General features: G+C 49.5%; 3 protein-coding genes across 3 annotated transcripts in view; all 3 read right to left on the reverse strand.

Moving 5' to 3' along the window:
* Window positions 1-858: 858 nt before the first annotated feature.
* On the reverse strand, window positions 859-5,651 carry LOC103754552 (alpha-1-acid glycoprotein 8-like). Its single transcript, XM_025895307.2, has 6 exons — window positions 5,553-5,651; window positions 4,912-5,054; window positions 4,235-4,308; window positions 3,332-3,442; window positions 2,478-2,581; window positions 859-1,006 (listed from the first exon to the last, which is right to left on the reverse strand). Exons 1-6 carry the CDS (start codon window positions 5,646-5,648, stop codon window positions 890-892), a joined length of 645 nt encoding a protein of 214 aa, XP_025751092.2. The 5' UTR covers window positions 5,649-5,651; the 3' UTR covers window positions 859-889.
* Window positions 5,652-6,706: 1,055 nt separating this feature from the next.
* Window positions 6,707-9,049, reverse strand: LOC103754562 (alpha-1-acid glycoprotein 1). The gene is given in 6 exon segments (XM_008920403.4): window positions 6,707-6,926; window positions 7,130-7,230; window positions 7,467-7,571; window positions 7,851-7,918; window positions 8,132-8,274; window positions 8,918-9,049. Coding segments are annotated over 6 exon segments (591 nt in total). The 5' UTR covers window positions 9,029-9,049; the 3' UTR covers window positions 6,707-6,863.
* Window positions 9,050-12,077: 3,028 nt separating this feature from the next.
* The window catches only part of COL27A1 (collagen type XXVII alpha 1 chain), a 145,185-nt gene continuing 131,585 nt past the window's right edge, over window positions 12,078-25,677 (reverse strand). Inside the window, exons 44-61 of the mRNA XM_018074444.2 lie at window positions 25,320-25,373; window positions 23,854-23,907; window positions 22,270-22,323; window positions 22,087-22,194; window positions 21,624-21,731; window positions 19,939-20,046; window positions 18,216-18,269; window positions 17,538-17,600; window positions 17,088-17,141; window positions 16,346-16,381; window positions 15,915-15,932; window positions 15,482-15,517; window positions 15,133-15,159; window positions 14,849-14,914; window positions 14,296-14,464; window positions 14,021-14,130; window positions 13,120-13,338; window positions 12,078-12,572 (exon numbers count right to left, since the gene is read on the reverse strand). Coding sequence (XP_017929933.1) covers window positions 12,426-12,572; window positions 13,120-13,338; window positions 14,021-14,130; window positions 14,296-14,464; window positions 14,849-14,914; window positions 15,133-15,159; window positions 15,482-15,517; window positions 15,915-15,932; window positions 16,346-16,381; window positions 17,088-17,141; window positions 17,538-17,600; window positions 18,216-18,269; window positions 19,939-20,046; window positions 21,624-21,731; window positions 22,087-22,194; window positions 22,270-22,323; window positions 23,854-23,907; window positions 25,320-25,373 — 1,485 coding nt within the window. The 3' untranslated portion in view covers window positions 12,078-12,425. The remainder of the gene's footprint in view (window positions 12,573-13,119; window positions 13,339-14,020; window positions 14,131-14,295; window positions 14,465-14,848; window positions 14,915-15,132; window positions 15,160-15,481; window positions 15,518-15,914; window positions 15,933-16,345; window positions 16,382-17,087; window positions 17,142-17,537; window positions 17,601-18,215; window positions 18,270-19,938; window positions 20,047-21,623; window positions 21,732-22,086; window positions 22,195-22,269; window positions 22,324-23,853; window positions 23,908-25,319; window positions 25,374-25,677) is intronic.

Below are 25,677 nucleotides of genomic sequence, written 5' to 3' on the forward strand. Positions count from 1 at the left end.
CTTCCAGCTTTGCTCATTTTCTTCCTTTTTAAGGAAGAGAGATATTTTCAGTGCTTAATTACTAGGTTAGAGCAGAGACTGAACTACTCTCCAGACACGCAGCAACAGCAGTCTCTTGTTAAACTCCTCCACTTACACAAATGCAGTGACAGTGCTGTCCTCCCTTTGGGGCTGGGGGTGGGATAAGGGATGAGTGAGGTGCCTGACAAGTGCAGGGGTGTACCAGAGGCACAGAGAGCAATTTCAACCTTGGCACTTGTACCTTCCCACCTCCACGGTGCTGAGCTTACTGGGAAATGAGAAAACATGGCCCTTTCTCTGGAAAAGTAAAAATCCAGCCTGGGTTGGGCCAGCACCCCCTCCCTCTGGCAGGAGGATAATTTGTCAGTGTCAATGTGTGCAAACTTCGCTGTGGATGGACATTATTGGGGAGCACTTGCCAGATCCAAAGGGTTTGGGCAGGAACTTCTGCCCCATCTGGGCTACCTGGCGGTCGAACTGCTGTCAAGGGAATGGGGTGGTTTCTCTAGTTAAGCACCCTCTTCCCCAGGCTGTATGGGTAAAGAGGTTTCCAGCCTTCTGTATATCCCACTTGCTCCTCAAAGGCTTGGCATGTTATTTAACATAGTTAGTGATTGCCCTCTCCTGGTTGGCCTCTCTTACTGCTCCATTTCAGTGCTGCCTTTTTGGCAGAGCTCTCTTCCAAGCTTGGTGTAAAGCTCCAGGATGACTCTTCCCAGCTCCCACCTGAATGACACACAAGGTGAACTGGATGCCCAATTTCTTTTTGCAAGCCCCACTTCTGACCTCTTCAGAACCCTCTGCTCTCCAACAGCTCGGCAACAAAATGCATGGAATTTGAAGAAAACATTTATTGCTTGAAGTGGGGTCAGTTCCCCACACTCCCAGGCCGGGGGGTACCTGGAGGAGGTGATGCTGTGCCCTCAGCCACGGGCTCCGTGTGTGGGGTGTTGCCTTTTTCTATTTCTTTTGTTTGACACAGCTCCTGTCCAAACAACAATAACAGGACAAGTGAAAATGCCAAGGCACCAACAGGAGAGAATTTACTGGAGAAAGAAGTATTTTCCTTTCCCTTTTTAGCTGATCATAAGTCTAAGAGGGGCTCAGGAAGCTCTGGGCTTCCCCAGGCACAGACACTGCCCAGGTGCTGCTGGTGACATTTTCCAGGTGTGTGCTGGAAAGAAGAAACCAAGTTTCTGGGGCAAAGCTGTGCTACACTGGGGGTTCAGCAAATGAGTGCTGAAGGAAAGGGGGACTCAAACTTCTGGTGAAATAAGTAAAAACCTCGTGCTACCCAGGCATTGGCTATAAATTAAGGTCTATTAGTGCCTGGGGCTGGTGGAGGGGTATGTGAGTCTACTCTGATGCTCTGTTCACATCCATCTCCTTCACCCTGATGACAAAGGTCCCCAAAATATTTTCTGTGTTTGTTTAATCAGTTTTTTACTCCTTGGATGCAGTGTCCTACCTTGGCTGGGCACAAAACCCTTCTCTGACAACACCAATTGCACCACAGCTTGTAAGGACAGCCAGTTTTGTCTTACTGCACTCACTTCGCCTTTCTCTAACCTTCCTTCACCTTGTCCAAAGTCAAATGTGACCCAAATGCCTCTGCAACCCCCAATCCACAGCTGCCTGTGATTAGTGTGGGGGAGCTGGGCTCTTCCTCCCAGGTGCTGCTTGTTGCCTAAATGGGAAAGGAGACCTGGCCCTGCCACAGCAAGAGGGTTTCACTCCCTGTCTGTCCCTGTCCCCACTTCCCCTGAACTGTGGGGGACAGTTTTAAAAGAAGCATCTTGAGGCTGGATGGGTGTTGGGGACAATGTTGGATCCAGCCTGGCTGCCTGGTGTGGGGTTTTGGGCACTTCTGAAAGTCAGAGCCTCCTGAGGTGGAACAGCAGGATGGAACAGAAAAAGGTAGGATATTTTTCATCATCACTTTTCAAGCTGACTTGGGCACTGGGTCATTTGCAGGATAAAATGTCCTAAGTGAGGTGGCAGAGGCAAGGGCTGGGTCTGGTTAATGTTCTGGGGAAAAACCTAAAGGAAAAATCTCCGATGCACTGGCCTCTCCTGACCCTTGCTGCAGCTCCTGGGGGCAGCTGGTCTCTGCTGGGGGTTGGGGGGGCAAAATCAGGAGTTTCGAGGCAAAATGAGGAATTTCAGGGCAAAGATCCCATGCTGTAGCTATTTCTCTCCTGGCAGTGGGAGGCAGTTACCAGGTTTCCCTGGAGATGCTCGGGTGCAGGTATTTGCCTTCAGGAGTCACCTATCTGCAGGGGGATGTTATTTTAAACCTCCATTTAAGCAACCCTGTGGTTATTTAGTCCCCTAAATCCTTTCCACCACCTCGAAAACGCCTCTCCAAGACCCCAGTTTGGCAGCTGGGGGCACAGCCTGGGGTGGGGGCTGTGCTGGCTCTGCTGACCCGTGCCCACCCACAAACACCCACGTACTGTTTTCCAGGGTGCATAAATGATCTCCTCTTCCCTCAGCCCCAGGCACTTGGCGTGGTGCTCGAATTCCTCACGGTCAGCTGTGCTCACGCTCAGGTTCCGGGCTGGAAGAGGAGAAGCATTTGCCAGGAGTTAAATATGGACTAGTGGTCTTAGGATGGCCCTTCAGGATGTCCCTGCCCTTGCTGCCTCCTTTCCCCACCAGTGCTTGCTGTGGATGTGGTCTCTGCAGGGATCTCTTGTGCCCATGGTGAACATACATGAACAAAACCAGCCTTGGGTATAATTTTTTTTACTCTCCCAAACTACTCCAGTCCTGTCTGCTTTAAGGGATGGCAGGATAGTCTGACATTCCTGGGGTGATGGGAGGGTCCAAGGCTGAGTATGGAGGCAGTTTTCTCTCTTAATCAATTGCTTTGCAGCCTGGATGGGCAATGGGGAGCCTTATCAGGGTCTAAAAGTGCTTTATGAGGTTGTGGGTAGATCTGATCAGCTTTGCCTGTGCTGGCACTGCAAAGCCACGTGTTCTGCCCTGGGAGGTAAGCACTGAAACATCATGGTTGGCTTGAAAATATTGAGATTTTACAATGATATTGATGCTGAGTTGTATTTGCTTCCTGTTCTTTGAATATTTATAATCTAAGTGGGTTTGGTCTTTAACTTGTTCTTTCTGTTCTGCCAAGAGATGTGGGATTTAATGGGCTTTGTAAATGCTCCTGTGACCCCTGGAGCGCTGGTCTCAGGAAAGTTTCACTGTTGGTGAAACCAAGCTGTTGTTGTGGTTTCAGTTGATAATTTTATGTGTGTGTTTCGGTGTCCCATGACAAAGTAACTTTGGGAAGGAGTTTGCCTACCGTAGAGATACAGTCCCAAATATGTCCTTTCCCTCTGCAGTTGGTACTGGATGAGTAAAAGGTCTTCAGAGCTGAGGTTCATCAGTGTCCCCACAGTTTCCTGGGTCTTGGCTTGGAGAGAACATATTCAGATTTTTAGTGCTGCAGGAGCTACAAACCCCAGCCCAGGTGTGAGCAGTGCCAGTAGCCCCCGGAATCCAGCCCTCAGCAGTGGGTGAGGACAAATGTCCTGACATGGGGTGACTTGTTTGGTTCTTGGTTTATTTGAATTGTGTTCCTTAAATATGGGGCTGGGGTGTGAAGGAGCCAAAGTCACCTAACTCCTGTCCTGCTTTTGGAATGTGCTGCATGGTGTGGCATTCTGAGGCTCGGGGTATGAGGGTGTGCCTGACCCCAAGTGCCTGACCTTGCAGCTCGGGGGTCTGCAAAAACGTGGAGAAGCTGCCCCCTGCTCACAGCAGTGCTGCTGTGGCTGGGTCAGTGCAAACTGTAAACCCAGGAGGTTGCAATTCCCACCCTGAATGGCTCCCCCTGTTTCCTCTGCAAGGAGGAAGCAATTCAGAATGAGAAGCTCCATTAACTCACTGAAAACTCCCATGAATGTTCCCTCCTTTCCCCCAGGGACTGTGAAATAACTTCACAAACAAGATGGTGTTCTCCAGCAGGGGTGGGAGCAGGTTTGCTCCTGGAACAGCATTGCTCTGTGGAGTTTAGTGTGGCTGGAAGGGGGGGTGTGATCCCCTGGGTGTCCTGGTGTGGGGAGTTGTTTGGAGCTCACCGAGGCTTCAAACAGGCAAAGTGGCCCAGGAAGAAAATGCATCAGATGATGTAAAACATGGACATGGGCCCTTTGTGTGTCTCAATCCATGGAAAAACACGGGCTGGGGGATAATGGGTGCTCACCATGCTTCACCAGTGTGGTGTTACCGGCGGCGATTTCCAAGTAGGTGAGGTTGTTGGTGAGACATTGGTCCCCCCTGGAGAGAGAGAGGGAGGGGCAGGGGGTGATGCCATGGGCTTGGAAAGGACCAGCAAAGACCCAGCCCTGCTCCTGAGCCCACACCAGGCACCTGCCACCTCCTTCACTGGGTTAATTGCTCTCACTGTTAAAATTAGGGCATTTCTCCTGTGCATTTTTTGTGCCTTGCCCCCACTCCTTGGTGGTGAGATATTTTCCACCCCGAAATAACTGAAACAACAAATTGCTGCCTGTGTTGGCACAGAAAAAAATCATCCCCTGAAAGTCTGACCTGGCAAGGAAAACACCTTTTGGTGCCTGGCACAGTCAGTGGCTGTGGCACTGGAGAATTCTCCTCCTTCACAGAGGTGTTCTCCTTGCCCACAGGGCTTGGTGTCTGTGAGACCTCTGTGCCCTGCAAAATTCACCCAAACCCGGGGACTGTTGAAATAAATAATTAATTGAAGGGAGTGAGGAAGAGAAGAGATGGGAGAGGATGCACAGGGCAGCCAGGAGAGAGTCTTTTTGGAGAAATCAATCTGGAATTGTGCTCGTACTTTGTACTGAAAGGCTGTGGGGCTGCAGCAGGTGGGAGGGGACGGGTTTGGGGGCAGCATCTTACACGGCCACGTGCTGGGTGATGAGCAGCTCCGGCCCATCCCTGAGGGGCTCCACGTGCAGGTGCCCGTGGTCGATGAGCAGCATCTCCAGGAGGTGCCGGGGGAACTGGGCAGCCCCGGCCACGTACAGCCACGTCCCCAGCAGCTGCGGGGAGAGAGGGGCAGGGCGGTGAGGGCTGCTGGGTTTGCAGGGGAGAGCCGTGGGGAGGAGATCCCCACCCTCCCCGTGGCAGAATTGGTATCTCTGTGAGTTCTCCCTCTGACACTACGTTGGCAGCCAGCGGATGAAACCTTTGCACCGGGGTAAAAAAACAAGCTGCGTGTTTGGGCGCCGGCTGTGGTGCTCTGGGTGGTGCAGCAGGGTCAGGGCAGCCCAAAAAATACCCAGCCACCCCTCTTTCTTTGGAGGTTGCTGTTGGGACTTGCTAGGGTGCCACGAGAAAACCGGGCGATTCGGGGTGTTCTGGAAAGCAAATGTTTCACGTTTGTTGCAGGTGTTTCACCGAGGGCACGCTGGCAGATGTGCCGGGAGGGGACAAGGTGGGGTTTCCCCCTTTTTCCCAGGGGACAGGGAGGCTTGGCAGAGCACCCACAAGTTATCTGTAGGAGCGGGGCAGCCCCCTGGGGCTCGTGTCTCTCCTACCTTGGTGGCCGTGGCGTTGTCAGGGCGCAGGGCTCCGCAGGGGAAGGCGGCCGTGGGCAGCAGCACCGCCAGCCGAGGGTCACCGATCCCGGCCATGGCTCCCGAGGGGCCGGGGCCGGACAGACGACCACGCTGCGCTCGGCTCCTTGTCAGCCACCTGCTCGGGAGGGGACAGGATTGCCGGGGCTGCCGGGCCACCGCACCGGTGATGCAACCAGCACCTTTTGGGCGCCGACGCTCGCCCTGGCCCTCTGGCTGCAGCCGAGGATAGGTGTGGGCTGCTGGTGATGGGGACGATGCAGTCCCTGCATTTAAAACTTAAATGTGCCCTAAGTTTGCCCATTTTCCCCCCCACAGGTGGCCGCTGTAGTTGCCCCTAGCTCTGGTAATGAGGTACGGTGCAGCTCCCCCCATCCCAGCCAAAGCCCAGGGCGGCTTTGAAGAGAAGGGAACGTGTTTTTGCTGTCCTTGCCAAAACCAGCCATAAAAATAGGACTGGTGGGTCCCAGGAGCTCACCCCTATCCTGCTGGACAGATCTGTAGCAGCTCCCTGAATTCCCCTCCCTGTCCTGCTGCTGTCCCTGTGCTGCTGGTCAGGGCAGGACCTGCTTCTCTGGCATTATTTCTGCTTACCTTTTCCCCTCTGGTAGCAAAGCCTTCCTGAATCCCTTGGTGTGGCCCTGGGTGATGGTTTTTCCCATTGTCTCCCCTTTTTCCTGCTCGGAGACACTCAGCAAAGGTGCAATGTCACCTTTTGTCACCCCACCCCACTGTGACCCCTGTGGAAGGCCCTGGTGCAGATGGAGCCTTGTGGGATTTGGCTTGAAAATTGAGGGTGGGATGTTCAGGTGCTAAAAGCGTCATGGTGGAGGAGATTCGAGGGGGTTGGCAGGTTTGTGTATCTCCCTGTGGGGTCAGGGCTGATGAGTTGTTGCTCACATCCCAACATCCTGAGGCTGGGATCCCCTGCCACCACAGAGCTGGCGTGAGGGATGAGCATCTCTGTACCTGCTGCCACGCCTGGCACTGTCTGGGTTTTGTCTGGGGCTTTTCACACCTCTTGGCAGGTTTGGAAATGCAGCACCATTGGCAGGGCATGCAGGAGGGGGTCCTGCACATGGTGCCAGAGAGGATGGAGCAGGAGCAGCTGGTGATTGTAACACAGGGGTTTATTTTGGGTCCGGATGAGAACAGTGGAACTGGCTGTTTAATCCATGAGAGAAAAACAAAGCCTGGATAGGAGCTCCTGAGGCTGCACTGAGCCTGGCTGTAGGAGGATGAGGATGGAGCAGCTGAACTGGTCCATGGGGGTTACTCCAGCTGTGGATCTGCATCACCTTCACCTGTTTTCTCCCCAGGAGGGGGACAGGCATCCTACAGGAGAGGGGAGAGTGGCTGTCAGTGCCCCTCTGCCCCCAAACCACAAGGAATGGCTGGGTTGGATGCTTAGGGAGGAGGGGAGATGCACAGAGGGTAAGCTGCAGTGGGGAACAACACTTACACCTCACCCAGAACCCCATCCCAACTGGAGGCAGAAGCTGGCCTGGGGCTCACCCACCCTGGGGAGGGGTTGGTACCTTTATGGAAGTGTAGTACATGTCCTCCTCGGTGAGGCCCAGACAGTGCAGGTGGGCTTTGAACTCTTCCATGTGCTCCTTGCTCACATTGTGTGTCCGTGCTGTCAGAGGAGTGGAGAAGGGGGGGAACAAAAGGGAGTTTTAGGGGTGCTTTGCTCCTGGGTGATCCCCGTAGTGCAGATGTGGAACCCACTGCCTGCCTGCTCCCATCTTTCCCCTTTCTGTATCAGAGGAAAAGGGGCTTTTTGCCCTGCCTGTGAGGGTTGGGGGTGCCTGTGCCCCTTGATTTGTCCCTGGACAAGGCTTTACCCCACATATCCAGGCAGCATCCACTCACCTGAGAGGCTCAGACTTGGGGAGTCAATGTTGATGTGGTTCAGGATCAGCAGGTCCTTGTCGCTTTGGATCAGTGTGGCCATGGAAACCGCCTAGTTATCATCAACTGGAAGGCATGGAGAGAGTGGGATCACCCCGTGCTGGGGCTCACCCTGGGCAGAGCTGGCAGGGGCTGCTCATCCCCTTTTATCCTTGAGACTCATCCCAGTGGGGACCAGCCTGGTCCCACAGCACTGCTGTACCCATGGTGTGGGGTGGAAGAAATTTTTCCCCCCACCTCCAGACGCAATTTTAGGTGTAAAAGGGCTTGTGGTGCCCAGTACTGGGGGGCAGAAGCAGGAGACTCCCAGGTGCATCCCCTTCCCATGCTCTGACCGGGCCTCACCGTGCACCAGGGTGGAGTTCTCCTGCAAGACCTGGACCTTGCTGTTCCTCCCCACACACGTCTCGTTCCTGTGGGGCAGAGAGGTCAGATGGAGCAAATGTCCCTGTCAAGCCCGGGGGACTTGGAACTTGAGTGGGACTGCAGAGCTTAAATAAAGGTGGCACAGCTGCTCTCCAGTCCCAAATTTGAAAGGGTGCCTCAGCCCAGAGGATGGTACCAGCAGGTAGAATTGCCCCTGGGGTTGGGGGGAGCTTGATGAGGGGGTGAATGCCTGTCCTTACAGTCTTATGAATTCAGTGACGTTGAGCTCGTCCTCATGGCTGCCAGGGGAGAAGGAAAAAGCCGAGAATTTCGCTGCTCTTAATTCTGGCAGGTAAGGGGGGTACCTGGTGGCACCGACGATGTAGAACCATTGTCCCAGGAGCTGCAGAGGGGAGAGAAGTGGGGAAGGTTGGGGCAGCCACATCAGGTTCACCCACGGGCACTACATCAGTGAAAGCAGATGCTATGTCCTGCCATCCCCCACCCCTGGTAGGTGACCACCTTGGGGCAGGATCCAGGCTGAGTGAGGGGTTTTATCCCCTGGGTTTTGTCCCCTCTCTGCCAAAGTGCTGCTGCAGCTCCCAGGATGGCTAGTTCTTTCTGTGGTAGTGTCCCTCCTGCTCGGTGCCCAGTTCTCATTGCTTTCCTCCCATTAAACATTCCCAAGGGACTAAATACTGTTTGTGCAGTGAAGGGTTTGTGGATGGAGACTTGTGACCTAGGTCACCACCACCTGAAGGACTTAAAACAGAGTGACAAGCCACTGGGATGGTGGTGCCCAGCCTGGCTTGCAAGAGGAGATGGAAGCAGGAGCCTCCAAAAGTGCCTGTTCATGAGATTATGGGTGCAGAGCTGCAAGGCTTCACCCCTTCCCTGTGCCCTGGTACAGCTGTCTGGATTTTTTTTTTTTAAGAAAAGCAGCATGGATAGCCAGCCAGATAAGCACAGAGCTGATGAGTCTATAACCTCTTCCTGGACCTGTAAGGGCTAGGAATGCTGACAGGAAAGGAGAGGGCAGGGCTTACCCTGGGGATGGTGGTGTTGTCGAAGGTGATCGGGACGAGCGGGGCGCAGCTGGGGGGCTCGGTGGCGAGGGCCAGGGGCAGCCCCAGGAGGAGGGTGATGGTGGCCAGCATGTCCCTGGCCAGCTGGGAGGATGCTCCTGCTCTGCCAGGCTGTTGATCAGCTCTGTCCCTTATATACAGCTGCCAGCAACGCTGGACATTCCCAGCAGCAATGTGCCTGTTCTGCTGCTGGGCTGTTTGCTCAGGCATGAAGCAATACCAGGTGGAGGAAATTCAACTTGCAAAATCTTGGATTTCTCCAACAGAAAAAGATGAGAAAACCCCACCAACATAACGTTTCACCAATGCAGGCTTTTTTTTTCTTGAAAACTGCAACTAATTTTGTGGGTGTGGAGCACTTGGCAGCTCCAGGTGTGTTTGGAGGCCTTGAGGGCACCTGGGTGTGGCTTCCCTCCAGAGGGCAAATAAACCTCTGCAGAGCTTGATAGGGGGTGGTTGTTCACCCCCAGGCTTCAGTTCACACTGGCCTTGCTCCCTGCCAGGGCATGGGGCTGGCACAGGGGTTCACATGTGCTCTTGGGGTCAGATACTGGGGGGGATTCCGTGGGGAACGGGGCCTTGGGTATGATGCAGGAGACCCACCAGTGCAGTGGGCTCAGGCTTTTAACGAACTACATAAATTACAACTTCTTCAAATGCAGAATCTCCTCATTTAACAGTGCCTTAGAGCTCCTCTAATGTTGGCTTTGTATTTAAGTGTTGTGAATGATTTATTAGATGTGTTTGCTTTAGCCCTGACCGCAGCGCGGTTCGGGACCGGCAGCTCGTGTGAGGGACAGCCCCAGCCCAGATGGGTTTTAGTGCCAAAGCTGACCCGGTGCCATCACCCAGCACCTCATCGTGCCCTGGGGTGTCCCAGCACTGCTGGGAAAGGGCAGAGCAGTGGGTGAGCAAACACAGCTCAGCCCCTTCCCGCTGCTCCTGTCGCAACCGGGACCAGCCAAGGCAGCGTCTGTGGTGCAGCATAACTGGGTTTTTCCCTTCTTCACCGTCTTTTCCTCCCTCTTTTTGCCCTTTCATGTTGCCTTTTCTTTCCCCTTTCTTCCCAGCCTTACAATTTCCCTTAGAGTTTGTTTCCCTTACAGTTTGTTTCCCTTATAGTTTGTTTGTTTCCCTTACAGTTTGTCTCCCTTTTTCCCTCTCCTCCTTTTCCCCTCCGGTTTTTCCCCCGTTTTTTTGTCCTCTCCTTTTTTTCCTTTCCCTCTTGCTCTGGGCACTGTGTCAGGATGGGGACATGGATGAGGCATGGGGTGATGGGGTGATGCACAGCAGTGGGGAACCATCAGGATCCCAACCTCGTTGTGCATTTAGCATCATGCTGAGGGTTGGGCAGGTCGTGGAAGGCTTTGGGGTGTGGGTTTGGGGTAACCTAGGCTGTCACACCAATGTTGTCACCCCAGGAGATGGGGGGGTGTGTGTGTGGTATTTCTGCACCTCTTGCCCGCTTAGTTTCCTACAAAGAAACAAACAAACAAAAACCCAACCAAAAAACATTTTCCAGTCCAGTTTCATTGCCTCAGTTTTAAATATTTATTTTAAGTCCAAAAAAAAAAAAAAAGAAAAAGAAAAGGAAAAAAAGCTTTAATGAGAACAAATGGTAACTGCAGCCTCAGGAAAACACATAAAACCAATGGCAAGGGATGAGAGATGGAGAGACCTGCAGTGTGGGGGGTGTGCAGGGAGGCAGTGAGTGATGGGTGATGGTGATTTTGGCCTGGGGGTGAGGTATTTCTGGCAGGGGGTTGCGTGGAGGGCGAGGTATTTGGGACAGATCCTGTTAACCTTTTCTGATGGTTGTTGGAAATCAACCAGCAGGCAGTAGTTAAAAAAAAAAAAAAAAAAGAATACACGAAGAGAGACTCACAGATAATTTTTTTTTTTCCTCAAAAAAAATAAATTCCATAGTCCATATGAGACATGAAAACTCCAAACAGGCACTGAAGAGTTTCTGATACAGTACAGCTCTGATTACATCAATATTATTCCTTATATAGAATTAAAGATTACCATAATTATCCTCTTTAAAAAAAAAAAAATCCTCCAAATTTACATATAGAGACTAAATTTCTACAAAACTTAACAAAACAAAACCCCTCCAAGCTTGGCTGGGTTCTGAAACAAGGTACCATCAAGTCAGTCTTGACAGAGGGGCCGAGGGAAGGGTTGCAGAGCTGGGTTTAAATATGAGCTTAGCCCAGGGAGTCGCAGCTGGCATGGACATGGGGCCAGTGCAGCTACAGCCCAACTAGTTACACGACAACTGACTCAAAAATAGCTCTCTGAGGCTCAACACTTCCAGATGAGCTGTGTCCCTCACTCCCCTCCCAAAGCCGTGAAGTGCTGATGAACAAAAAAAAAAAAAATAAAAAAGCAAATTTGCTTGTAAAATATCCTGTAGGTGATTTTGGATGCAGTGGGAGTTGTCACATGTGAATGACATCCACGGCCACTAAAGGATCCCTTTTAAGGTGATTTGTTTCTCTGATTTAGCTGTGGACTGTAAGCTCCTCTCTTCCCAGAGAGAGGTGATCCTATGGGGCTTTTTGTTTTTGGGTCTGTGGCAAGACACTGTAGCACCTTCACAACCTTAAATAGTTTAAAGTCATATATATATAAAATAACACACTTTTTTAAGAGCACCAGAGATTTCACAGTGAGAGGTAGAAACAAATCAGACGAGCCCATTCCCTCTCTCTATTTTAGCACCAATCTCTTCCCCTCTCCTCCTTCCAGTCCCCACTCTTGGCTTTAAGGACTCTCCCCCTTACCCCAACACCACACGTGAGAGGGGATGTTGATCAAACTCATGGAAGGAGGAGGAACTTAGCTTTTTTTTTTTTCCTTTTTCTTTTTGCTTTAAATAATATAATATATATATTTTGTTTCTTCTAATATTGCACATCAAAATGCTTCCTGTACACAGAGCAGCCCAGATTCAACTTGCAGCTCCGCCTGGGAGACCTGATGCAGCACGTGGCCGTCCAGAAGGTGACAAGCTCTGAGAGGGAAGCTCTATTTTTTTTTTTTTTTAATTATTTTTTCTCAATTGAAAGAACATTTGGTAACTCAGGAACCAGACAAAATGGGTGGTGGTGGTGGTGGTGGTGAGGGAGAAACAACAACAACAAAAAAAACCCACACGCTCCAAGTCGCTTGAGGTTTCTCTCAATGTTTTCTTTGGTCATGGGAAAAGCTTTGTGTGTGGAACCGCGACATCCAGTCCCCTGATCCCTTTTCACTGCTCACGTCCTTGTTCTTCCTCCTTTCAACGCCCGGCTGAGTTCAGCAGATCACGGGGTTCTTTGAGACCTTGAGCCAAAGGCTTAGAGCAAGAGTTGACCCAAAAGATACAGCCCAGCTGCCCTTGCTGCAGAGAGGTGGGAGAGCCTGTATGAGGACAGGCCAGCCGTGGGGTCGGAGCCTCGGAGCCCGGTTTCCATAGCTTGGTTCAAAGGAAGCAGACGGGGCCGACCTCGAGGTGATATTGCTTTCCTGGCTCGGAGGGGGGGAGGTTGTAGATGTTGACAATTGGCAGCTGCTGAGGGTCCTGTGTCCGAAACGAAAAGAGAGTCCGATGCCAGCGTCCATCCTTGATCTGTGCAGGGAGGGGGGACAGAGAAAAAGGTGGTGAGCTGGGGGGTGAATCCTGCTGGACAGGAATGTGTTTCATGACACAAAGGACTGTTCTTCGGGCTGAACAGGTCTGGGGTGGGGTTTAGAGAGCATTTTGGGGAATCCTTTACCAGGTTGATGAAAATACAATTTGGATGGTACCACCAACACAAACTCCTAGTTCAGTGAGCCCAGATGCAGCCCTGTGGCTCTCAGCTCTGCGTGGCATCAGGCAAGAGCCACGTCCACCACCCACGGGTGGCCATTCTCCTTCTACCATTTAACTGCTGCTACATCTCACATATAACTTTGGAATTTAGTTTTTTCCTTTCTGTCTGAAGGCCATCTACTTCACAGGAGCTGCTACTGCATCCCGGACTGGAAAATTAGTGGTGAACAGGTAAACTCGACCCTTCTCCCCTTTCTCTGCAGAATGAGCAGCACGGGTGTGACTCGAGCCTTGTTGTGAGCCCTGAGTGGGCTCAGCCTGGCATTTCTCTCCACCTCTTCCCTCTTCAGGAGCAACCTACCTTGCAATCATCAGCTGCCACTTCTGGCCTGAGCTGCCCCCCTGCCTCAAACATCTGCCCGTTCCAGGCCTTGAAGCGCACGGCTTTGTCCGAGGGTTTCTCGGAGGAGCCTTCCCGCCAGACGGAGGTGTTCAGGCAGTGGATGGTGATGTGCTGCACCACCTCGGAGCTCAGCAGGCGCAGGAAGTTCATCTGGACTCTGCCGATGTCAAAATCCAGCTGTGAAGGTGACAGAGAGGTCAGGGGTGCCCTGCAGAGGGGCTGGGGGGGAGCTGGATCTGGCACGAGTATGGGCGTAAGGGCCAGATGCCAAATCAGTTTGGAAAGTTTTCGTGGGGACACAGCTGGTCCTTTAGTTTGCAGAATAAAAGTGGAAAGTCCTTAAGTAGAAGGAAAACAATGTAAAGTCTGACTTCAATACACACTTCTGCAAAGCAGCAGGTGCAAATGAACCCAGATATTGATATTTCTATTTTTGGTGCAGGTGCTTCCTCAAGAAAACCCTGTAGCACTAACTTCACTGGAAACTTGTATGTTTAAGCTGACCTCACTTTTTCAGGTGGCAGAAAGCAAAATGCAAGAGTGACCTGAACATAAATTAATTCAACAAAGGATTTGGGAGCAGCGTGTTTGCAAAATTACTGGTCTTGTGAAGGTTATGGGTTCATTAAACATCACTGGAACTTATAGTTCTGTCTTGACAGAAGTCAATAAGAGTTTTGGGTGTATTTTTTTTAACACATCAGAGCAGTTCTCAATGTTACAGCTGCACTAACTCTGCCTTGAGGAGAAACCTGTGTCATTGTGGTCACCGTCCGGTGTCCCAGGACAACACACCCTTGCATAAATATTTGGCAATAGCAGGATGGGAAATACCACTCTGGGGTTGAGCTGTGCCTACCTTGGAGACGGTGATGGGGCTGAGACACGTCTGCCCACCGTTGGTGAAGTTGCAGGTGACCTGGATGGTGTCTGAGGAACAGCCAAGATTTGGGTCAATCCAGTAGGTACCTGAAGAAATGGTTTGGGGATTAACAAGGACACTTAAACCTTTTCTGTGAATGAGAGAAGGGAAGTTTTGGCTTCTCTGTGACTGGTCCCAGGGAAGGAGACCAGTTTGGGCCATATGAAACAGCCTGTGGAGGACACAGCCTTTGCACACTCAGGGCTCCCTACCATCGTTCATCTTCTGTTCACAGTTCATGAGGTCCCGGCAGATTCGTGCAGGGTTTTCCTTGGTTCCCAGGGGTCTTTTGATGCTCTGAATGAGGTTGCTGAGGTAGTGTAGAGTCTTAAAGATCTCCCCTCCATGGTCCAGCATGAGAAGGTCTGGATGTTGGTAACCCTGGAGAGAAAAGGAGAAAAGGGGTGCCTTGGGGACACCAGGTGCTGTAACTACAAGGGTTTCTGCATCATCTGTGGGGAAATCAGTGGGTCAAAGACAGGCTGTGCTGGCTAGGATCCTGCTGTCCCAAGTAGGCCATCATTAAGGCACTGGCAAAGTCATGATGGCAAAGTCATGAGGTCTGAAACTTCACAAATGAGTGATGCAACAGAACCATATCCTTTAAACTGGACCTCTGCATACATAAACTCCAAATATTCCACAAGAACATTAATAAATCAGAGCTTTGTGTGTATGAACTCTGAACACACAGACAACACCGTTGTGACCATTCCCAGCCTCCAGCTCCAGCAAAGACCAGGGAGTTTAAAAATTCACTCTTACCTCTGTCTTGAGCGCGGTGTTCGAGTCGATCAGTGTCTGGAAAGCTGTCCCAAAGCCATCTTGTTGCTAGTGGGGGGGTGAAAAAGATGGTAACTGAGATTGCCAGAAGCTGAACATGCCCTGATGCAAACAGTTGCTTCTCAATCTAAGACTGCAACTCAAGCATTGCCCTGCCAACACAGCAGTTTCTGCTGGACCTGAGTGTGTGCCTTCAGGGTCTCAGCAGCACCTGGGCTCTACAGGACTTATTGTCGTTAACAAACATACAGAAAATGGCAACTTACAAACGAGGCTGGAATTCCTGGCGGTCCCTGGAAATCAAAGTGAAAAAGGGGCATCAGCCAGAAAGCTGGGCAGTCACTATTGCACAGATATTCAGTCATGGCCTTTTGAAATCCTCATTTCCCTGGAGCCCCTCAATGCAGAGGAGTGAGAGAGGCAACAATGCTGTCTCTATAAAACACTTGGAGTAAAGCACAAGGAACACTAGTCCATTCACACACACAGTTTTGCATATGAGGAATGGGGCTAAACTGTAATTTCCAGTGAGTGAACAGTCCCTCTGGAGAATATCATGGCAATAATTTTAGCTTGTTTCAATAATGTCTTTGAACTCTTTCCACATATACATACCGGAGGGCCAGGATGTCCTCGTGGGCCTGGAGGACCCTAAAGACAGAGTGGCATCAGTTAGTGAAATATCTCTGGTTTGTATTTCCATTCCTGTTATCATCAGCAGGAATCTGTTCCCAGCTGAAATCCTCTGGATTTTTGACACCTCACAGTAGCTTCTCCCTCAAACCCTTCAAGAGACAGGAGTTGGCTCCATTTTGTCCATATCCCAGCTGTGGGTGCATTTACCTTCTTCTGGCCCATTCCTATGGCATCCCTTGCTCCCAGCCCTTCCAGCTCCTCAACTGTCATTAATTCCTTATCCCCAGGTACTTGTCACATTCCCTGTGTGCACAATAACCCACCCTGCAGCTTTACATTTGATAAAATGTAAAAGCAACTGTTTTATTTAAATGCAAGATATCATTCAGAAAAAGTGATGTCGAATACTTACCCTTGGACCTTGCAGACCCTGCAGAAAAATAAAAAAGAAGAAAAAAAGGCAGAAGCTGTCAGAAGATGCTCATTACTAACCCCAAATCTCCCTGTACACCTGTGTGTTGTTCCCAAGGTGCCTGTGCAAGGGTTGGGTGCTGCACTGGAGGGACAGGGGGTCTGCCAACAGCAGAGAGGTTATTGCAGAGGATGGTGATGGCCCTGGCACCACCATCCTCTGGGGTGGAGGTCCCTGCCATCACAGTGTCCTCTGCTGTGCCCATGGAGGTAGGAAATGTGAGCAGGGAGAACCAGAGGCTCCCTCATGGGAGCCTGATGCCACCACCCTGAGCCCAAGCCCGGGTGGGTGCAGCAGAGCCTGGTGTGACTCTTGGTTGCTCAAAGGGAGGGACCCTCTTAGGGACATCCAGGGGTGGGACCAGCACTTACCATTTCCCCACGGCTGCCTTTGTCTCCCTTGGGCCCCTGTAAAGCACACGAGGTGTCTGTCAGTGACTGTTCACAAGCTGCACTGCCGAGTGTTGCTCCCCAGAAGCTCCTTGCAAGGACCCAAGTGCACCTCTGACACATCAGCTCAGGTTGTTATATTGGCTCCTCCATCCCGAGGCACAAAAGCACCATTACTGGATGTTTGGGCAATGCCCAAGTTCATCTTGCTGGTTTTCCCCTCTGCCAGTAGCAGGCTCTGGACTGAACTCTGAGCAGTGTCATGTTCATGTTTTTATGAAGCACTGACCTGACCCTTAATCTGTGTTCAGTGCTTTTGGCATTTTGGGGCAGGCAGGGATGTTCAACACTTCCTAGAATCAAATGTTTGCCAGTTTACTACACTTATCAGTTTGGTTTGTGTTTTTTTGACCCCTCAGGCCAAGTTCTTTGGGAAATCTGGCAGCTTGCTTTTGAAAATCTGCAATAACAGTTTTGCCTCTGAGGCAATCTACAGAAAACCTTGCACTTAGGCTGAGTTGCTCCTCACTTTTAAGCTAATAATCTTCTTGCAACCATCTATGCAGCCAGAGACTAAGCCTGCACTTTTCTGAAGCTGCTGATCTTAAAACCCCTTTTGTTTTTCTCATTTAATGGGATTTACTTATGCTGGCCTCAAACATCTTGGATCTCACGCACTGTGCTCCTCTGAAAAAGACAGGCAGAAAAAAGCACAGACACTTACTGGGCTTCCCGTGGGACCCTGAATGCCAAGTGGGCCAATAATTCCTTCTTTTCCCTAGAAAAGAAAAGATATGTGTGAATCATCACATGGGAACTGATGGTCACTTTTAGCAGGGCAGACTCAGTGAAGACACTGAGCCTCTTTGCTACATGATGGTGGTATTTGCTGTAGCTGGAATAAAAAGCTGTTTCAAAGTGCAAGTCCAAAGAGACAAGCCCTCGCAGTACGGTTGCCACAACCCATGTTAAACCTCGGAAATTCCAGAAATAGAAAGGTTTCAGTGTAGCTGGAGTGGTCTGTGCACCATGACTGCCCAAGCCCCATGCAGATGTGGTCACCTACAGCTGTGAGCAGTGCACTGTGCTCCTCACAGCACCCTGGAGCCTCAGAAACAGGGGTGGGGGAAGGAAGAAAATCCTCCCAAACCAACAAACTGGGAAAACCACTCACCATGAGACCCGGTGGCCCACGTGGTCCCTGAATGCCTTTGAACCCAAGGTCTCCTGGGGGGCCCTGCAAGCAGAAATGAGATCCACTAAATAACCAGACCTTGTGTTTATGCCCTTGCTTACAGCTCTGCTGCAAGGATAAGGTGCTGCCTCCTATATGGGAATAGGGAGGTCCACGTTTTTAAAAATTCTTTTCCCACTTCTGTTTTGCAAGGCCTTTACTTTCTACAGTAAAAAGACAGTTCCCTCTTCGCCAGGAAAATTATATAATGATAAAATGGGTCTAAACTTCAAATCAAGGCCCTCAGTGTTAGGGTGCACGTCTTTGTTTCAGGTGCAGGCTGATGACAGATGCTGGAAATACAAAGGTCTGAAAGATGTTCAGGTGGGAAAAACAGCCATGGAGTCTCTAGGACAGCCCTTTCCCCCTCTAACAGCTGCCCATTTTAACAGGAATAAATTCCTGCATGTATTTACACACACTCATTTAACAAATATATATATATTAACACACACTCATTTAACAAATAAAGATGCATAAACTAAAGAAAGTTGGGATCATGATTCAATTTCCACAGTTTCTGCAGAGCAGATAACAAAGTCTTTGCAACAAGTACTGTGTTGTCTGTCCCCAGTAAAGAAGGACCAGAAAACCAGCTGATCACAAGCAGCCTCTTACCTTTGGCCCAAACAATCCTGCAATCCCTGGAAATCCTGCCTCTCCGAAGTCTCCCTGCAAGTAACAGCCAAGACAAATACAAGGACAAAGCACAACAGTAAGTTCACACTGATGGCTGGTCACTTAGAGACCCACCAAGAGTTCAGCTGCTTCAAAGAGAAATCCATGACTACCCTTCAGTCTAAGCAGGAGTGAGGAGGAGGAAGTATGAAAGAAATCTGGAGGAGGAACTACACAAACAGCAATCTAGAAGCAACTCCAGAAGATCTCACAGACCTGTAGATCACTTAGATCTCACAGACTAAACCTTTTTGCCCCCAGACAGGAGGCATACATGCACTGTTTCTAGCAGATGCTTCTCTGGTTTGGCCCACAATCAGTTGAAGCAGGATGGAGAGCATCTGCTCTGAGATTGATCTTGGAAGTTCATGCTGAAAAAAAATAGCCTCAAAGCCCCTTAAAACAAGGTCTTCTTTTTTTCTAGTACCAACTGAACTGACCTTTTAAAGGATAATTTCAAACTATGCTCATTCAAGCTGTTAAAAAAGTGTGTGTTCCTACAATATAACCTCCCACTCAAACCCAGGAAAACCATGCATGTCCCCTAATTCTTTTCCTATTTAACTCTGCAGGGATTTTTGCTCAATTTTGTAAGAAAAATAATAATAAAATATTTGGAAGGCCATCAAGCTTGAATCAGCACATAGCTTGCACTCTGAGAATAAAAAACCCACCCTGGGTAGCATGTCCTTATGTAAACACCCTCCTTTCACCATGTTTGAGATGTTTGTCCTTTGATATTTCCGAGCTTCTCAGATGTCAAAATGCAAAATGATTCAATGTTAAAAAAAAAAAAAAGAGGGGTCAGAAACCTTCACCAGATGATTCATCTCCAGTCTCAGGAACATCAGAGATGGAAAAAGCTTGTTTGGCCTCTCGGCAGGACTGTGTGACCCGTGATGGATTGTGCTTTACAGGGTGTTTTACAATGACTTGTTCAGCCCAGCTGTAAATGACCCAAGCAATGGGGTTTCCACCACCTCTGTTACAAAGCTGTTCCAGAGTCAGTTTAGAAATCTCACTGTTAGGAAGTTTTTCCTGCCACAGCAGTGAGAAACTGCTTGGCAAGGAAGGGCTTGGTTGGACTCGGTGGAGCGTAAGGAACTTTCCAAGGATACAAATTGATTTAACTGCCCATTTACGGATCCTGGAAAGCAAAACTGCTACTAAGGGAGGACCAAGGTCTTCCCTGCATTAGGAGAATCAACCAAGCCCTCTTTTTAGAGGGATTTCAGGCAAAAGCAAAAGAAATCAGAAGGATTTAAAGACAATGGAGTCATCTCAGCCAAGTGACCTGGTCGTTGTCCCTGCAGTGAAACAGCAGTGGCAATACAGGGCAAATGAACGTGTCACTTGTGGATATCTGGGACAAAATGGCCTCGTTATCGTGGTGTTGGCTACTATCTTTCAGCTTGAATACTGCCATCACAGGGTGTTATGTAAAATATACAAACAAAGTACTTTAGTTGAGGTAGTTGGGGGTTCACCTTGTGCCTTGTTTTACATTAGTCCTAATCTCTCGCCTATAACCACGCACAAGCTGGATATGGGGTCCCCTAAAGACCCTCCCAGGGTTCACTCTGCTGTCCCAGCCTGTGGATCCGCACCCTCTCCTGCAGGAGACAGCCTGGAGTCAGGTGTGATCAGCTCCATCCCCACTAACCGGCTGTCCTTTGGGTCCTGGGTCGCCGGGGCTCCCTGGAAGGCCCGTTCCTCCCGGTGATCCTCTCTTCCCTGTTTGGCCAGTCTGTCCAGGCAATCCTCTTTCACCCTAAAAATAACAGATTTTCCCGTTATTCCAAGGGGCAAGAGCTAAATATAACAACACTCAGCTGAAATAGCCATAGATGGAAAGCTGGAAGGGATGGCTCAGTGGGATAAGAAATGTGGTTGCATCAGGGGATGCCCCAGGTCTGCTAAGGTGGGTTGTTCAGGATGCACAGGATGAGAGCAGGGTGGGCCTGGCCATGTCCCCTCCTGGGGTCCCCACAGAGCAGGAGTTTCAGCAGAGCTGTCCTGCCTGCGTGGGCTGAGGAGAGAATGGGAATGAGTTGTCTTCTCTTTGCACTTTGTACATTCTTTGTCCTGCCCTGCAGCTTGCCATAATCTCTTCCCCCCAGCAGGCTGGCAACTGATGATTAATCCATGGAAAATGCTGAAGACATGCCAAGACTTCAGCTGGAGGACTTCAATCCAGAGGCTGAAAAGCCAACATTTTCCCCCACACTAATTCCACAACTTCAATCCAGAGAGGGGCTCCTGTGACCCAGCACCACACTCTGCTCCCCTCCTCTTCCCCTTGCCAAGTGCCAGGAGCAACAAGAGGTGCAGCAGGTGAGAGGCTGGGGTGGCTGAACAGCTGGAAAAGGGGCAATGATTTTCCCTGGAGGCAGGATGTGAGTCTGTGACAAGGACACGAGGGTCTGTCAGTCACCTCTGGTCACAGCCTGTTGTTCTGCCCAAGGCAGCTGGAGGGCAGCAAGTGACAGTTTAAGGGTGATGTGCTGTGGAGCCCTAATTTAAATCAGATCCCAGAGCCTCTCCAAACCCAGCTGGAGTCTTCCTATTTACAGAGTCTCTCTACAAAAGGCTGAATTGCTGTGGGTCTAATTTAGGTCCTGTGGCCAGTCTGGATCAGGGCAAGGACCAGGAATAAACCCCGAGGTCACTGAAGCAGCTTGCCCCTGCTTCCACTCAGTGTGATGTCCAAGTCCATACTGGTTCCAGTCATTACATATTATATTTTATATATTATATTTTATATATTATATTTTATATTTTATATATTATATTTATATTATTATATATTATATATTATATATTATATATTATATATTATATATTATATATTATATATTTACACAGTAATTATATGCTAAAACCCAGGCAGCACAAATTTCCCTTCAGCAGTTCAGGCCTTGTAGAGCAGCTAGAGGAAACTCGAATTTCCCATGGAGTTGTCCATCCTGGACATTCTACAGGTGGGCTGTAGCAGTTTCTCTGCAAATTCTCCATTTTTTTTCTGGTCAGGATTCTGATGAAAAAAGATGGAAGTGTTTGTAGTGTGGGTATGTGTGTCTGGAGGTTCCTGAGCTCGGTGACCTTTGACAAGGGAGGAAAGGTTTCTGGGACATTCAGCTGCTGTGACCACCATGAAAATGGATGGATGGATGGATGGATGGATGGATGGATGGATGGATAAAGAGAGAAGCCTATAGAGCCTCTAGCTATGTGAAAGATGACAGCAGGAACTGAGATTATATTAGACTTTGGAGATTCCTACCTCTAGAGACATCAGGCTACAGACTAGATTACTCACAGCAATATCTTTGGGAGTCAGAAACTCACCTTGAATCCTGGTGGTCCCTGTGCCCCGGGAAGGCCTGGCACACCTGGGTTCCCTCTCTTGCCTGACATCCCAGTCACACCTTCTTCCCCATCATCCCCCTGCTCTCCCTAGAAAAGAAACACAGAAGAGGTTATGAAACAAGATGTTCTTCCCCCCTCTGCACAGCTTCTGCCCTCAGCAGGCACCATCCATCTGGGCAGGGGCGGGTTTGCAGATGTGGACAGATTTCTGTGCATGCAAGTGTCTGTCAGGCTACAAACCCCACTTCATTTACAGACCTGGCCATGCAAAGGCAGCTGCTGCCTCTCTGTGCACGTGAGATGTGAGGAGGATCCACTCTGGGTACGTGTAAACAGGAATATCCACAGCTGGGTAACACAATTTCTCCTGTGCTCCCTTTTAGTTTTCCAGCTCCCAAGTTGCCTTTGTTATTGATGCCAAAAGGCTGTAATTGGAACTCACCAGGATTCCGGGCACACCGTCCTTCCCGGGCACTCCGTCCACTCCAGGGGCTCCCTCTTGACCCTGCCTTCCCACCACTCCTCGAGGACCTGGTAGCCCAAGGATGCCCTGAAATCACAGAGGTGTTAGAGATGGAGCTCCCAGACAGCATTTCCTGGGGCAGAAAGTTGAATTTTCACCTACCGGTGAGCCTCTGCTCCCTGCACTGCCCCGTGCTCCTTGCTTTCCTTTTTGACCCTGCAAGCAAAAAAAAAAGAAAAGGCATCTAAGACTGCAGCAGTTCTAGCACAACTCCACGTTTGAGCCTGACTTCAGGGTGTGCTTTTGGATAATGACTGGAAAGAGTTTTATAAAAAAAAAGGAGATTTATAAAGTCAGTTGCTCCAGCGCTGGGGAATGAACTGCTATTTAGTTTTATTACAAGTGATTCTTCGTATGTCCTGAGAGTTCTAGGGCAGGAATGAATAGCTAGGAGGCAAGGACCTACATTTTTCCTAATACAGAGCAGATGAGGACAAATAAAGCAGGATGAACTCGAGGGAGGACTCAGTACACTGGCAAACATTAGAACAAGATGCTTAAAAACCTGAGTCCTCCATCGGTTCATTGAGAGTGTGGTGCTGAACCCAGGACCTGGAGAGTCTTCTGGGGGCATTCAGGGGGAGCTTCTCTCTGAGAGGTAGCCTCCTGTGCTTTGGAAAGTTAATGGAAATGAAAATGGGTTCTGAAATTTGCAATGCTGTTTTGTGGATAAAGGCATAAAAGAAATACTCCTGAGGTTTATTAGCCGTAAAAAGGATTAATTTCTGCAGTATGAATGGAAAACTCAGCCTCACCACCTTCACCAGGGCTCCCTCAGTGAGGTCATGTACTAAAGCACTTTTAAATCAAAGAACTCATTTTCTGTGCATTGTTTCTCCATCTGCAGAGGACCAGGCAGGCCTGGTCCTGAAAGAAATATTCCTGGGGGTGCTTTCCCTGCTATTCATTAGGCCCAAAGGCAGTTCCAGATTGTCCATCGATGGGCAGAATTTATTTATCTTATCACCTGGTATGCTGTTTGCCAAAAAGACCTGAAACTATCTTCTGGCATTACCCCAACAGGGTCAGGCTAAAAATCCTGACATCTGCCAAGAGAGAGCAGGAATTTGCTGAGTATTGAGTTCACATATTTATGTTTCAGCAAATAAAGTCCCTAATCTGTGAGAATAATTAGCAAGCTTCATTACAGCCAGATGTGGAGGTAGGAGCAGGTATGAGGTGCCCCAATGAACCCCGAAGGACCCATGTGTGTTGTGTTTTCTTGCTCAATAAGGACAAGAAGCTGGAGGGGCTCTTCCAAGAAACATAAGTGCATGGATAATGGACTCCAAACCCGGAAGGTTTCACGCCAGAAAAGTTTATGGTTCAAGTGAAAGAGAGAGGCTCTTGCCTGGCTCAGACCTCCTTTGGGACAGACGAGCCAGTTGTGGCTGGAAGCACCACGAGCTGGGGCATGGGAAAGAGACACAGCCCATGGCAGGGACCAAAGACCTGCCCAGGAGTCACCCATCATGCTGGGGCTGTAATTGTCTTGGTCTTCTCCAGCTCCACAAAGCCAACAAACCATTGGGCTTGGACACCCAAACACATGTTTACAGCCCTCCCACGAGGTTCTCCACAGCCTTTCAAGGCACAGACCATGGGAAAAATCACACATGAGAGTCCTCTTAATTAGACACTTTCTTTAAACTTGAGACACTATAAATCCACCCTGCTGAAACCTACCACATCACCTTTGGATCCCTTTGCTCCTGGCTTGCCTGGTGATCCAGGATCCCCCTACAAAACATAAGCAAGAAAAATCTGCTTAAAATTCTCTTCTGGCAGTATCTTGCACGAAGTACAAAGAACAGCATTTTTTGTGCCCTAACAACACTGACTGTATGGAAACAATTCAGGGGAACAGCCTGTGCTCAGACAGGCCCCTGGGGAAAAAGGAGAAAGGAATTGTCTCCAGAGAGCATTTAACAGGGTGTCAATTGGAGAAGAGGCAAGTCTACCCCTCACTTGGGTGGTACTTGTATTTGCGGAAATCATTCACCAAATTCCAGATGGTGGCTGGAGAACAGTGCTGAGAAGTGGGCAGGAAGCAGCCTGTGTGCAGAAACTGTGTGCAGAATGAGTAGTTTACACAGTGACTGCATTGTCAGTGTGGGTCTGCTGCAGCCCCTTCCTTGGTTTCACCTGGATATCAGGTGTTAGAGAGCTGCCTATGGAGGAGCAAAGCAGAGAGAGTATTTCACTGCTCTCTTACTGGTCTCTTCCTCATCACATCCATCTCCATCTTTTCTCCTGGCTGTCCAGGTTTGGGTTGTCTTGTGTATTTGTGTCAGTGGCAATTTCTGGACTAACATCGAAGAAATAAATGGTAAGGAAGGACTCAGTGCAGAGCTCTCCTTCTTCAGCTTGTTTTTGAGCCACGTATTTCTAATGGGTCTTTACCAAGGATAATCCAAATCTCCTGCTGCCATCTGAATCACTGACATCTGAGGGGATATCACTCCCCAAAATAAACTACATCTAGTGGGGAATGCAGCAGCTCTACTCATTCCTAGGCCATATAACAAAGCATTAAGACTTCACCCCAAAATAGAATCTGTTCCTCCCAGTGGCCTTATAAAAAGTGGGAATTGATTCAAATTTATTTTCCAATACAAACTGCATTCAATGTGCTGCTGCACTCACAGTTGCAATAGTCACATATAAAAATCAGATGCTACAGTATATAGCAAGGGAATAAAGAGTCCTTCCCTTAAATTTGGATTTAATTTAGTCTTTCATGAAGTCTTTCAGTGGTCTGAGAGGAAACACCATGCAGGCAGAATAATATGGTCTCTCCTCACACTGGACCATCAGCATGTCAAATGGATCATTTCCAAGCAGACTCTTCCACTGCTGTTGTCATCTCCCACCACCCATCCCCTAAGATTCCTAGTGATCCTCGTGGACCATTCAGAAAAGACAGTTTTGGAGACAGGCACTACTGGGGGCGCTCCCTGTTTCACCATTAGTCTCAAATGTGGCTCAGAATGCCCATTTCAATAGGCTTGGCTTGTGGAAGTGCCCACATTTGCATTTCACAGCTCACCACACACTCCTCGCTGCAGCCCTTCCCACCTGCCTTCCTTTGTGCATCTGTTTCTCACAGACATGGGGCATTGGGGAGCTTACAATAAAGCAGCATCTCTTACAGGTAAGCCTTGCTGTCCAGGTTTTCCTCTTTCTCCATCAAGCCCTTCTTGACCCTTAAATAAAAAACAGAGAGGGAAGACGTCTTTGTTCTTGGGTAATTTTGTGGCAGTGAGAAAGGAAAACGGAAATGTCCCACAAAGAGTTATGAAATAATTCATAACCCTGGTCTTGCTTTTGAGAGAAATCCCAGTAAGATTTTGGAAGCTTCCAACCTCCAAGTTAACAGAGATCTTCCCATGGAAGAATCTACAGCCATGGGCATATTAGTCTTTAATTTTGTCCAGCACTGACATGACCTCTCTTGTGCACACCTTCCCCGGGGGATCTCCTCAGCAATCACAGAGACCTTTGCTGAGA

Source organism: Manacus vitellinus, unplaced genomic scaffold (assembly GCF_001715985.3).
Source record: "Manacus vitellinus isolate BGI_N305 unplaced genomic scaffold, ASM171598v3 scaffold_27_pilon, whole genome shotgun sequence".
Taxonomy (NCBI): Eukaryota; Metazoa; Chordata; class Aves; order Passeriformes; family Pipridae; genus Manacus; species Manacus vitellinus.